Below are 14366 nucleotides of genomic sequence, written 5' to 3'. Positions count from 1 at the left end.
GTGGGCAATATTGATTGCTGTAGTAAGAGGAATACCCTTCATAATACGGGTACGATTACCCCGTGTCTTGAGGAGTCATTTCCACCGATCCGAAGTTGGTCGACAAGTCATCAACGTCATTGCGACGTAAATGACATGGCATCGTTCATACCTCCGTCGTGGCCGTCCTTATTGTTAGGAATTCTTGCCCACGAGAAGATACTTATGTAAATTCTCGTTGAAATTATTAATAAAATAAAATTTGACATTTATTATCTATTTGAATTGAAAGCGTTATTTCTTATTTATTGAGATTTATTAAACATTCATTATTCCATAGCCTCCGTATCTAACTGAGTCACGTGATGGGCACCTGAGTTCGGGTGGTGTGCTAAAACATGGTCGATGACTGATATACGCCTGGAAAACTATATCTAAAGTCATATATGTGGAACACATAGGTGAAGGCTGATCACTATGTGGGAGCATTCTACACTTGTGGTAAGTGTACGACTTGGACAGGTCTTGGTGTAGATGTGTCGTTTAAGGACCGTTACGACACACTAATAGAGGCCACTATGATGGTCACAATGAGACTTGATCTAAATCCTGAAGTGATCATGGACACTGGGTTATGTTACTGAGCTCTTTGACTCATTCGCTAAAAGGCTATTCATGCTAATCACAGCTTATGTCTTGGGAGTCTTCTCAGAGCATAATTCGAGTGGGAAATGATTTACAGATACGGAATCCAACCTTCCTGAAAGAAGGTTAATGTTCTCTCACCTAAGGGTTGATTCCAGAACCGATAGATTGCTAGCACTTTCGAAGTAAATAACGTTCGAAAGAATCTTTCGCTAGGAAAGCAACAATGCTTATGGCTGATATGTATCAAGGGAAGTATAACGGAATAAATTGACTTCTCTCGATACGGGTTGAACCTGGAGGATCTTGATCACGAACTGACTATATCAGTGGACACTCTCTAAGAAGGGCCAAACACCCTTTAGGCATGGAGTCTCACTCTCTAAGGACCAATCTCCCAAGAATGCACAAGAGATTGAAGACATGAGGAAAATTCCTTACGCCTCTGCCGTAGGAAGCCTCATGTATGCTATGCTTTGCAGTTGGCGTAGTTAGCCATTTTCAATCCAACTCTGGACCCGAGCACTGGATTAATGTTAAGCATGTTCTTAAGTATCTTCGAAGAACTAGGAACTTGATGCTTACATATTCAGGTACTGACCTGACTATGACAGGATATACTGACTCCGATTTTCAAGCGGATAAGGATTCCAGGAAATCCACTTCGGGATCTGTGTTCATCCTTAATGGTGGAGCTGTTGTGTGGAGGAGTACTCATTAAGCAATCTTGCATTGCTGACTCCACAATGGAAGCAGAATATGTGGCTGCTTATGAAGCATCCAAAGAGGCTGTATGGATTATAAAATTCCTTAAGTATTTGGAAGTTGTTCCAAACGTCGACGAGCCCATGACCCTTTATTGTGATAATAGTGGGGATGTCGCTAACTCAAAGGAACCTCGAAGCCATAAGCGCTCTAAACATATTGAGAGGAAATATCATTTGATTCGAGAGATCGTGCAGCGCGGAGACGTGGAAGTGAAGAAGATCTCAACGGTGGACAACCTGGCAGATCCATTCACCAAGGCCCTAGCGAACAAGGTCTTCGACAAACATCGAGAGGGATTAGGCATAAAGGACTACACACATCTTCTTTAAGTCAAGCGGGAGTTTGTTGTCAATGGTGCCCACAAGAAGAGTTATAGTCTTTACTTTTGTACATCTGATGTAATAAAGTATCACGAAGACTCTTGCTTGTAATTGCTTATTTATTAATAAAAGTTGAAACGTTCATTCATCCTTCCTTGTCTGAAGCTTTATGATAAAACCTTAGTCTTTAGTCCATAAAAAACCTAACAACACATGAAGAAATAAATGTAGATTTGCATGAACAAACTCTTCATGGTTTGCTTAAAACATTATATTCGCAATCTAAGGATCAAAGGACTATTGATCTCAGTACGATTGTTAGGAGAATCTTCGATGTCTGGTTATGGGACATTGAGAGTTGGAGACTCTATAGTTCTTCTAGGTATCTTCCTACGGTACTAAATTGACGAGTGCACTTCTAGAGACAAGATAAGAACAAACCATTTAACCTCTTATGTCTCGATGTCACTACGTATGAATTGCCTCATGCTTACATTAATCTTGAAATGAGACATGTCATTTCATAGCTTACGTACTCTCATTTGAGAAAGTCAGAGTTTGGATTCACTATGTGATTCTTAACAGGACATATTGGTGAAGTACTAAGTTATGAAGATGTCATGAGTAACTTTGTGAAGTTCTCATAGATATGGAATTCATGTACAAGATTACTAAAATGCAATGTATATCACCTCATGCTTTGTTCCTTGGAATGTGAATAAATGAACTGGCCAGTGTCCAAATTGAGTCATGACTCTTTTGGATGAAACATTGTGACTTATTAGCTCCTCGTCGATACATTGTTTCTAACTCATTCACAAACGACAAAAGAGTTAAGGAAATAACAGCTAGAAGGGTAAAATGGTAATTTTGTAAATCCCGATTAGCTGATGATATTCATGAAGGGTAAACATAGATAATATTCAGTGGATCCACTCATCACAATTTAGTTGAATTCTTGAGTAGAAAATAAATTTATTTGAACCGAGAGATTCTCAGTGTCAACTCTTTAGTGGAGTCAGTTGACATTAAGCTAAACTTGGAAAAGGTTTGTGAACTTTTGAGTCCAAGTATTTTAGCTCAAGCTTTGTTCATTTGGATCCATGAGGTCACTGTCACAAATCATATCGATTAGGAATAGTTAAACTAGAAGCTAAGTCAAAACAAGAACGAGACAAGTTTTACGAAAATTGTCTAAAGGGTAATTTTGTCTTTTTGGACATAGAATGAAATGAATGTCAATAAATTTTTTGACATGGTCATATGATGACTTAAATCACTCGGCCATAACAAGTTTATTAGGCCTTGTGGATTAATTTCATTTCATAGAATTTTACTTGAAAATCCTTAATGGGTTTTTCTTATGTTGTCATGAACAAGTGAAGAAAAATCTAGAAACAGTTTCTAGAAGGCCTTCTTGGCCGCCCAACCCATAGTATGAAGGCAGTTTATTTTTTGCATTAATGTATGAAGATACTTGCCAAAATAAAAAGAGGAAACAAATTTCCTCTATGAGGAAACAAACCACACGGCCAAGGCAAGGAGAAGGCAAGCAAAAGAGGAAACAATTTTGCTTCTAGAAGACTTACCTTGCACGTCCAAATGAGAGAAGGAAATAAGGAATATTTGCTCATGAATATGTGATATTCTATAGAAGAGGAAACTACCTTTATGAAGGTAAAACCTCTCCTATAAATAGAGTCATCATTCCTCTCATTTTATTCATTCCAAAGTTTTAGAGATTGAGAGCTTCTCTCTTTAGACTTGGCCGCCCCTCTCTCTTCCTCTCTCTAGTTTTCTTTCGTTTTTGTTTTTGCACCTAGGTCCACATTTGACCTAGTGTTTTAGGTCTTCGACTTTGAGACTTATACTTGAGTCATCGTGTTTAAAAGTGCCCACACACTAATTCCTTTCTTTCTCGAGTGATTATTGTGCTAGAAACTTTCGTGGTTGCTCGAGTTCCCGAGGAAAGAAGAGAGACGTGCTGCGAGGGGAGATGAACATTTCAACCATCCTAAGGCTTCTCAACGTTCAAGCTTCTCAAAAGGTTAGTAAACATATAATTCTCGTTTATAGTTTTAATTTATATGTACTTGCTATTTGTCTAGGTTAGTAAAAACGTTTTACTTGTTTTAAAGAAAAAATTTAAATTCCGCCGCTTGCTCGAAGCGTTAAATTCATTTCGTAACCCTAGATCAATTCCAACAGGGGTATGTTAGGTGGATTCCTAGCCATGCCCCTTGTTTTGATGACGCCCCGTCTACCTTCAATATCCAGGCACCTTCAATTTCTGCATCGGCGGGATTTTCTCTGGGGAGTTCGACTAGGAAATCTGCCAAAACTTGCGATTTGGCGCATGTCCTAATACGATACTCGATGTCGTATTCACTTAGTTCCATGGCCCATTTGGTCAATCTCCCCGACTGGTTGGGACTATGTAAAAAGCTCATAAGCGGCTGGGTCGTCATTACTATTATGGTGTGAGATTGGAAGTATGGTCGAAGTTTCCGTGCAGTGGAAACGACGGCTAATGCCAATTTCTCCATAATAGGGTATCGTTTTTCTGCGTCAACTAATGACTTTCTTACATAAAATATTGGTTGTTGGTCCCCTTGCTCTTCTCTGACGAGCACTCCGCTAACTGCCCATCGGGACACGGTGACGTATAGGTAGAGTGGTTCTTCCTCAATTGGTTTTACAAGGATAGGGGGTGTCGACAAGTATGTCTTCAATTATTTAAATGCTTCTCCGCATTTTTCATCCCATTCGAGCTTTTTATTTCTGTAAGGAGTCGATAGAATGGGAGGCATTTATCTGTAGATCGAGAAATGAAACGATTGAGAGCAGCGACCCAGCCTGTTAATCTTTGCACCTCGCGCATGTTGCAAGGTGAGGGCATTTCTCTTAGGGCGTGCAATTGATCCGGATTTGCCTCGATTCCTCGCTAGGTAACTAAGTAGCCGAGGAACTTGCCGGATGAGACTCCGAATGAACATTTGGTTGGGCTAAGTTTCATTTGGTACTTGTTGAGTACTTTAAAACATTATTCCAAATGTTCGATGTGGTCGTTTTCCCTTAGGGATTTTACGATTATATCGTCGATATACACTTCCATAGTTTTTCCTATTTTTTCGGCAAACATTTCGCTGACTAGCCTTTGATAGGTGGCGCCAGCGTTTTTTAGTCCGAATGGCATGACCTTGTAGCAGTATGTGCCTCGGTCTGTTATAAATGTCATTTTTTCTTGGTCGTCGAGACGCATCAAGATTTGGTTGTATCCTGAGAATGCATCCATGAACGACACGATTTTATGTCCCGCTGTTGCTTCGACTAGTCTGTCGATGTGCGGCAGGGTGAAGCTGTCTTTTAGGCACGCCTTGTTTAGATCGGTGAAATCGATGCATACCCTCCATTTTCCGTTTTTCTTTTTTACGACGACTGTGTTGGCCAACCAATCCAGATAATTTACTTCACGGATGGAGTCTACGGCTAGGAGTCTGTCTACTTCATCATTGACTACTCGTGCTCTATCGGAGCTGAGCTTGCGTCTTTTTTGCTTTACAGGCTTGAAACTAGGATTAACGTTGAGCTGGTGAGATGTAACGTCAATGCTAATTTTTGGCATATCTTCCGTCGTCCAGGCGAATGTGGATTTGTTTCGTTTTGAAAAATAAATCAACTTTCGTCGTATATTCCCTTTGAGCTCGGCTCCGATCCCTACACACTTGGCGGGATCAAGGCCATCGACTTGCACTTGCATTGTCATCTATGTACTTGGGGAGTCCGACTCTTCGGTTTTTTGGTCTTCTTCGTGAGCCGGCACAATCTTCATTAATTGCTATTGTTTTTCACCGGACATCTCAGTTTTTATCTTGTGGCTTGTGAGGTAGCAACTACGAGCAGTTGCTTGGTTCCCTCTGATCTCATATACCCCTTCAGGTGTAGGAAACCGGATGCACAAATGGAATGTTGAGGGCATTGCCCTCATCCTGTGCATCCACGGTCTTCCTGGTATTATATTGTAGGGGGAGAGGCATTCCAGAACCTGTAATTCTACTATTTTGTTTTCTCCTTTTGTCTTCACGGGTAGCTTAATAGTTCCTATCGAATGAGTGGTTACCCCGTTGAAGCCTGTGAGTTGGGTTTGCTCCCTTTCGATCTCTGACTCTTCTATCCCGATCCTCGTTAGGGTGTCCTTGAAGATGAGTTCCACAGAACTTCCTCCGTCCATCAGGACTCTGGCGACTTCACAATTGGATAGGTCGATCGTGATAACGAACGCATCATCGTGTGGGTCTGTTGTCCCGGAAGCTTCGCTTTCTGAGAACGATATTTGGACATCATGTTCTACTTGTTAGGAATAATATTGCCCACTTGAAGATAATGAATAAATGATTACTAAATTCGATAATAAGATTACTTTATTAGCATTATATGATTAGCGAGTTGAGTTCTAAACAATTAGAATCAATAACAACTATCTTCCATAGCCTCCGTATTAAACTGAGTCACGGCTGGGCACCTGAGTTCAGGCGGTGAGCTAAAACGAGGTCGATGACTGATATATGCCTGGAAAGCTATATCTAAAGTCATATATGTGGAACACATAGGTGAAGGCTGATCAATATGTGGGAGCATTCTACACTTGTGGTAAGTGTACGACTTGGACAGGTCTTGGTGTAGATGTGTCGTTTAAGGACCGTTACGACACACTAAACGAGGTCACTATGATGGTCATAGTGAGACTTGATCTAAATCCTAAAGTGATCATGGACACTGGGTTATGTTACTGAGCTCTTTGACTCATTCGCTAAAAGGTTATTCATGCTAATCACAGCTTATGTCTTGGGAGTTTTCTCAGAGCATAATTCGAGTGGGAAATGATTTACAGATACGGAATCCAGCCTTCCTGAAAGAAGGATAATGTTCTCTCACCTAAGGGTTGATTCCAGAACCGATAGATTGCTAGCACTTTCGAAGTAAGTAACGTTCGAAAGAATCTTTCACGGGGGAAGCAACAATGCTTAGGGCTGATATGTATCAAGAGAAGTATAACGGAAAAATTGACTTCTCTTGACACGGGTTAAACCTGGAGGATCTTGATCACGAACTGACTATATCAGTGGACACTCGTCACGATGAGTAAATATAATTCTAGTATAAAGGAGAGTTCAGTCTTGGCTTACAAAGTGGAGTATTTGACCAAGATTAAACGAATCGATGGAAAAAGAGAAAGGACTATTTCGTCTTTTTCATCGGATTTGTTAAGCTTCTATTACTAGGTCCATAGCCCCGATTCGGCTCTGATAAAGGTGGATAAGAACTTTCGTATAATAATGTTTATCATTATTAATCTCACTTGCTGTAATTGTGATTGACAGCATTAATTCTGAAAAACGGGTATTCGCAGAATTAAATAAATATTTATGGTAGAATTGTTTATTTATTGTTTGATCAAGTAAATAAACAATTATTAATTATTTGTTTATTGTTGGACCAAGTAAATAAATGATTAATTGGGTTTTACGCAATTGGGCCTTGCACAAAATATGAAAATCGAATTAGGTTTTTTGGCACTAGGGTTTGCGCAAATTCTCCTTGGCCGTGTGCCTAAAATTCGAATTTTATAATATTGGTATTTATCAATATTTTCTCTTTAGTTGTTTAAATAAAGGAGAGAGAATAATATAAGATATTGTCCTATATTTTCTCCTTATTTAAAGGAAAATATTTAGGAGAATATATGAGAATATATTTAAAGGGAAATAATATATTCTCCTTTATTCTCTCACTAAATAAATTATTCTCTATTTAAATAAAGAATAATATCCCATAGATATTGATCTGATGGATGAGAGAAAAAGTAGGATTCACATGTTGAGATCTAAGGGCCTAGATTTAATCCACGAGTGTGAACACAATAAAAAGAAATAAAATATTCTGGAAGATTCCGTTAATATCTCCTTTTTACTACTATAAATATGGGTTCATGAGAAGGCAAAAATAAGCAATTTTTGTGAAAATTTCGTGCACGCTAGCCTACCTTGGTCGTGCACTTCTGCCTCTCCCTCCCCTCGGAAATTCGTTTCCATTCTCAGTAAAATAAGAGAGAGATCTTGAAACACCTAGTTTCGTGATCTAGTGAGATAAAGACTGTGCCCACTCATCTTTCTTATTCGTCTCGGAGATTACGTTTCGGAAGACTAAGGTGTCATCCTCGAGTCCTTCATCAAGACGACGCAAGGAGTACGCGATTGGTTTAGGAGCGTTCTGTAGCTGAACCGAAAATCAATGTAAGTATTAGTTTTTCGCTCAAACCGGTTGCTTGATAAATATGCTCTCATGAATTAAATTAATTAAACATAACTAGATCTTGTTAATTATAACCATAATTTAATTAGCTTATGATCAGCGTAATTAATTATTTTTCCGCATTAATATGGTTATATGGTGGAATCATCGATCTCAAACGAGTAGCATCAGAACGATTGTTCGTGTCTGATACGCGCTCGATTCCCCAACAAGTGGTATCAGAGCTAGATGTTATGATTAATTAATCGATTCGTTCTTGTAATTAATTTAAATATGGTTTGAATGAAATTATATGTGGATGTGAATTTCATGCAATTCAATATATGATATGTGGATTCTGATTCGTGGTTTGATCGTAGAATATTTGATTCTCGCTTTTCTAGATTTTTTGTAAACCCGAAATTCAAAGGGTATAGGTTTTGTGTAATTATTGGTTGTAATCCGATGGTGCGACGTTCTTGATCACAACGATCGGCGAGAGACGGACACACAACGAAGAAGCATGACGGATGAAGAAAGCCTCCACGACTACGCCACAAGAAAACTTGTCACAAAATTTTGTGACAAGTTTCGGCCGTCCTCTTTGTGCCAGGCCGCGCCTTCATGGCGGCGGCGGTCCGGTGCAGCCTCAAGTCTAATCTTGACCTAGGTCAAGATTAGAGGATTCGTCCGGGCCTCAGCCCGGAAACCCTAGTGGGCCCACACGGGTCCACTCATTAAAAAAAATTACCGAAAAAAAAAAATTTCAGTTTTTAAATGTTTTATTTAATTAATTGTATGGTCTGAGCCCTAATGATTTTTATTTAAAACATTACAAAATAAATAATTATGATATCGATTTATTTTAAATGGGACATTAGAATGGGCTCTTACTTAACTACTTTTTTCGATACAAAAAATTAGAAAAATTAAATAATTTGATATTGATTTATTTTTCTAAGGGACATAAGAATGGGCCCAATTGAATCCATGGGCCAATATGATTGGGCTCATCTTGATTTACTTTATAGAATCAAATAGGAAACGATCAATCCGAATCGAACCATTCTTGCATACTTTTGCTTGTTTATTTAATTACTATGCCATGCTTGTATGCTATAACTTAGATCATGTATCGTATGTTAATGGTTGTCATGGGCTTTCATTCATTAAAATTGTCTAATTGGATTAGGATAGTTAATTAATGAATGAGTTGAACGGATCGGAGAGCTTTGTCACCAAGCCGATAAGAGGCTAAGCTGAGAGGTACTTAAGAAGACCTAGTGTCTCACCTTCTCTACTGGGAGCTTTTCCGTGATTGAATACTTTTAGGATAATCAAGACTAGATGTCACGAATTCCTAATCACTAAGCTATATCGAAACATCTGTTTTTAAGGGTAGCTTAGAAACACTCGAGTTTTTAATATGACTTAGTTAACTCGAGTGGATCACTTAGATTAAAGTTAATGCTAGGAAAATTATGTTGGAATCGATCTAGGGTTTAAGAAAATAATTAATGCTTCGGTAAGCGGCGGAATTTTAAAAAATTTCTTTTACAAGTAAAAACGGTTTTAACTAACCTAGACAAAAGAGCAAGTACATGTAATTAAAAACTATTATAAGCTAAGAAGTTTACTAACCTTTCTTGAAGCTTGATCTTTGAGAAGCTCTTAGAAAGTTGCAACGCTCGTCTCCCCTCGCAGCACGTCCCTCTTTCTTTCCTCGGCACCTCGAGCAACCACGAAAGTTTCTATCACTAAATCACTCGAGAGAAAAGGAATTAGTGAGTGGGCACTTTTAAACACTACGACTTAAGAACGAGTCTTGAAGTCGCAGAGCTAAACTCTAGGTCAAATGAGGACCTAGGTGCCAAAACAAAATCGAAAATAAACTAGAGAGAGAGAGAGGAGTTCGGCCAAAGTTCTAGAGAGAGAGTCTCTCAAATCTCTTAAACTTGGATGAATAAAAAGTGAGGAATGGGGCTCCTATTTATAGGAGAGGTTTTACCTTCAATAAGGTAGTTTCCTCTTCTATAGAATATCACATATTCATGAGCAAAAATCCCTTATTTCCCATTCCATTTTGGGCGCCCAAGGCAGCCTCCTAGAGGCTTGGATTTGTTTCCTTTTTTGTTCCTTGGCTTGCCTTTTTCTCACTTGGCCGATTACCCTAATGCATACACATGCAAATTTGTTTCCTCTTTTTCTTTTGGCAAGTATCTTGATACATTTATGCACAAAATATTCTCTCTTTCCTCTTGGGTGGTGGGCGCCTATTCTAATACTAGAAAGGCCTTCTAGAAGCTTTTCCACTTGTTCATGACAACATGAAAAAGGCCCATTAAGAATTTTCAATAAAATTCTTATGAAATGAAATTAATCCACAAGGCCCAATTAATCATATTATGGCCGAGTGTTACTTGTCATCAAATGACCTTGTCAAAAAAATTATTGACATTCATTTCATCATATGTCTCAAAAGACAAAAATACCCTTTTGACAATTTTCGTTCTTGTTTTGACTTAGCTTCCAATTTAACTATTCCTACTCGATGTGATTCGTGACAGTGACCTCATGGACCCAAATGAACAAAGCTTGAGCTAAACACTTGGACTCAAAAGTTCACAAACCTTTTCCAAGTTTAGCTTAATGCCAACTGACTCCACTAAAGAGTTGACACTGAAAATCTCTCGGTTCAAATGAATTTATTTTCTACTCAAGAATTCGACCTAATTATGATGAGCGGATCCACTGAATATTATCTATGTTTACCCTTCATGAATGTCATCAGCTAGTCGGGATTTACTAAATTACCATTTTACCCTTCTAGCTGTTATTTCCTCAACTCCTTTGTCGCTTGTGAATAAGTTAGAAACAATGTATTGACGAGGAGCTAACAAGTCACATTGTTTCATCCAAAAGAGTCAGGACTCAATTTGGACACTGGCCAGTTCATTTATTCACACTCCAAGGAACAAAGCATGAGGTGACATACATTGCATTTCAGCAATCTTGTACATGAATTCCATATCTATGAGAACTTCACAAAGTTACTCATGACATTCTCACAACTTAGTACTTCACCAATAGGCCCTGTTCGGAATCACATAGTGAGTCCGAACTCTGACTTTCTCAAATGAGAGTACGTAAGCTGTGAAATGGCATGTCTCATTTCAGGATTAAGGTAAGCATGATGCAATTCATACATAGTGACTTCGAGACATAAGAGGGGCCAACGGGAACAAGGGCATCTCTTCGACCCACATGGCTAGTACGAGGTCTTGGGCGGCGAAACCCCGACTCAACCAGGAGCCGGCCCAAACCAATGGCCAAGTCAAAGCCCAGCCATGGGCCGAGTCAATGGCTCACTCGGCCATTGGCTGGGTCAAATGGCTCACTCGGCCATTGGACAGTTCACTCGGCCAATGGCCGAGTGAACCCTTCAGCCACCAAGGCAGTTCACTCGGCCATTGGCCGAGTGAACCTTCCAGCAGTTCACTCGGCTAATGGCCGAGTGAACCCTCCAGCCGCCAAGGCAGTTCACTCGGCCATTGGCCGAGTGGACCTTCCAGCAGTTCACTCGGCCAATGGCCGAGTGAACCATCCAGTTGCCCCTGCAGTTCACTCGGCCATTGGCCCGGAGTTTGGGGACTCGTCCACGCAAAGGAAGAAGTACGTGCGCGAGGTTTCCCGAGGAAAAGTTGCGCACTACATCAACCATACGTACGAGGCTCCCCCTCCGGCCCCGTTCGAGTCCATGTTCTTCACCGGCCAAGAGGCGACACGAGTTCTCCACCCGCACAATGACGCAATAGTCGTCTCGGCCCCGGTCGCCAACAATCTCGTCCGAAGAATCCTGATTGATAACGGCAGCTCAGCCGACATCGTCTTCAAATCAGCGTTGGACAGGATGAAGCTGACCGGACTGAAACCGACCCCAATCTCGACCCCACTCTTCGGCTTCTCCGGGGAGAGGGTCATGACGGAGGGCACTATCGACCTCCCGGTCACCTTCGGGACTCCGGGGGGGCTCGAGGTCACCCGCATCGTGTCCTTCCTAGTGGTGAACCAGCCCTCAGCGTACAACATCATCATCGGCCGCCCGACTCTCAACCGACTGAAGGCTATAACGTCTACCTATCACCTGATGATGAAGTTCCCGACTGAAAAGGGGATTGTCATCATGTTGGGAGACCAGTCGATGGCGAGGATGTGCTACATCCAAGGCGTGGACGGGAAAGGGAAGGAAAAGATGGTGAGCGCCATCCTCTAGCTCGGTCGAGCTACTGAAGCCGGCACTGCAGCGGAAGCCCATCCCCATTTCTCATTATGTCATTTTATTTCCGGTTTTAAGACAATCTCGAATTTCAATAAGGCCAACGGCCCAGGGATGTAATTTTTGACTATTTGTGCATGATAATTGTATCACATTTCACCTCGAAGTCTTTATCTTGTTGCATTATAATTTCTAGTCTCCTCTACGAGTACACGAGAAACTCGGGGGGCTAATGGGAAACAATGCTCAACGAAACTAGAGCTCGCTCGCTCAACAAAAAAAAAAACTCAAAAACAAAGTCGTGCTAATCGATCACGCCTTCGTTGGCAAATCGAGAAAATAAGACGCGCACAACACAACGAAGACGTGCAAATCGATTATGCCTTCGTTGGCAAATCGAGAAAATAAGACGCGCACAACACAACGAAGACGTGCAAATCGATTATGCCTTCGTTGGCAAGTCGAGAAAATAAGACGCGCACAATACAATAAAGACGTGCTAATCGATTATGCCTTTGTTGGCAAGTCGAGAAAATAAGACGCGCACAACACAACGAAGACGTGCAAATCGATTATGCCTTCGGTGGCAAATCGAGAAAACAAGGCGCGCACAAAACAACAAAGACGCGCAAATCGATTATGCCTTCGTGGGCAAATCGAGAAAACAAGACGCGCACAAGACAACAAAGACGTGCAAATCGGTTATGCCTTCGTTGGCAAGTCGAGAAAATAAGACGCGCACAACACAATAAAGTCGTGCTAATCGATCACGCCCTCATTGGTAGATCGAGAAAATGAGCCACGCATGATCAACCCGAAACAAAAAGTCGTCCCTCGCGACGCGCGAAGGCCATTCCTCATGATGCAAACCCGAGAGCATTCGTCCCGCGTCCGCATAAAAGCGTAGATTTTGAGTTTCCACTCGACCTACGCTCGACCGGAAACTCGGGGGGCTAATGTTGTTGGCCCGTCTAGGGCCAACGGGAACAAGGGCATCTCTTCGACCCACATGGCTAGTACGAGGTCTTGGGTGGCGAAACCCCGACTCAACCAGGAGCCGGCCCAAACCAATGGCCAAGTCAAAGCCCAGCCATGGGCCGAGTCAATGGCTCACTCGGCCATTCGCTGGGTCAAATGGCTCACTCGGCCATTGGACAGTTCACTCGGCCAATGGCTGAGTGAACCCTTCAGCCACCAAGGCAGTTCACTCGGCCATTGGCTGAGTGAACCTTCCAGCAGTTCACTCGGCCAATGGCCGAGTGAACCCTTCAGCCACCAAGGCAGTTCACTCGGCCATTGGCCGAGTGAACCTTCCAGCAGTTCACTCGGCCAATGGCCGAGTGAACCCTACAGCCGCCAAGGCAGTTCACTCGGCCATTGGCCGAGTGGACCTTCCAGCAGTTCACTCGGCCAATGGCCGAGTGAACCATCCAGCTGCCCCTGCAGTTCACTCGGCCATTGGCCGAGTGAACCTTCCAGCAGTTCACTCGGCCAATGGCCGAGTGAACCTTCCAGCCGCCCCTGCAGTTCACTCGGCCATTGGCCGAGTGAACCTTCCAGCAGTTCACTCGGCCAATGGCCGAGTGAACCTTCCCGCCGCCCCTGCAGTTCACTCGGCCATTGGCCGAGTGAACCTTCCAGCAGTTCACTCGGGCAATGGCCGAGTGAACCTCAGCCGGCCCAAGCTTTTCACTCGAGTGAACCTCACCACCATGTTCACTCGGCCATTGGCCGACCCAGCCACTCAATGGCCGAACCAAGCAAGTTCACTCGGCCAAGGGGTCTTCAAACCACCCCTTGGCTGCCTATAAATAGAGGGGCCGCTCCCCTACTCCAGGTAATCCATTCTTGAGCACTGAAACGCTGCCGAACTCGTACCTCGCTCGTTTCTCTCAAGCTTTGGCCTCTAAACACCCCTAAAACCTCTATACTCCACCTCAATCACACTAATGTTGAGCGTCGGAGAGGTAAACAGGGGCACCCCCCCTGTTTCCCCTTTGTAGTTCACGTGTTCTCTACTCCTTTTCAGGTACTCTGACGAACTCGAGGGGCATCCACAGCTAAGGGACGACTCGGGACACCGAGTC

The 14366-nt window shown here is 42.2% G+C and overlaps 1 protein-coding gene across 1 annotated transcript; it reads right to left on the bottom strand.

The window, feature by feature from the left end:
• Positions 1-5550: 5550 nt before the first annotated feature.
• On the bottom strand, positions 5551-12324 carry LOC149389879 (uncharacterized). The gene is made up of 2 exons (XM_089622751.1): positions 12291-12324; positions 5551-6032 (listed from the first exon to the last, which is right to left on the bottom strand). Exons 1-2 carry the CDS (start codon positions 12322-12324, stop codon positions 5551-5553), a joined length of 516 nt encoding a protein of 171 aa, XP_089478877.1.
• Positions 12325-14366: the final 2042 nt, after the last annotated feature.

Source organism: Urtica dioica, chromosome 8 (assembly GCF_054948205.1).
Source record: "Urtica dioica subsp. dioica isolate 48M chromosome 8, U.dioica_male_clone48M_v1_H2, whole genome shotgun sequence".
Taxonomy (NCBI): domain Eukaryota; kingdom Viridiplantae; phylum Streptophyta; class Magnoliopsida; order Rosales; family Urticaceae; genus Urtica; species Urtica dioica.
The sequence above is the reverse complement of the archived record's forward strand: the minus strand, read 5'-3'. Positions and strand labels throughout refer to the sequence as shown.

What these genes read in the sequence shown, in the direction of transcription:
- LOC149389879 (XM_089622751.1), bottom strand. Translation starts at nt 12,324, where the DNA reads ATGGGGATGGGCTTCCGCTGCAGTGCCGGCTTCA. An exon ending in CCGCTGCAGTGCCGGCTTCA is followed by an intron (nt 6,033 to 12,290) that starts GTAGCTCGACCG and finishes TATCGTTCTCAG; the next exon opens with AAAGCGAAGCTTCCGGGACA.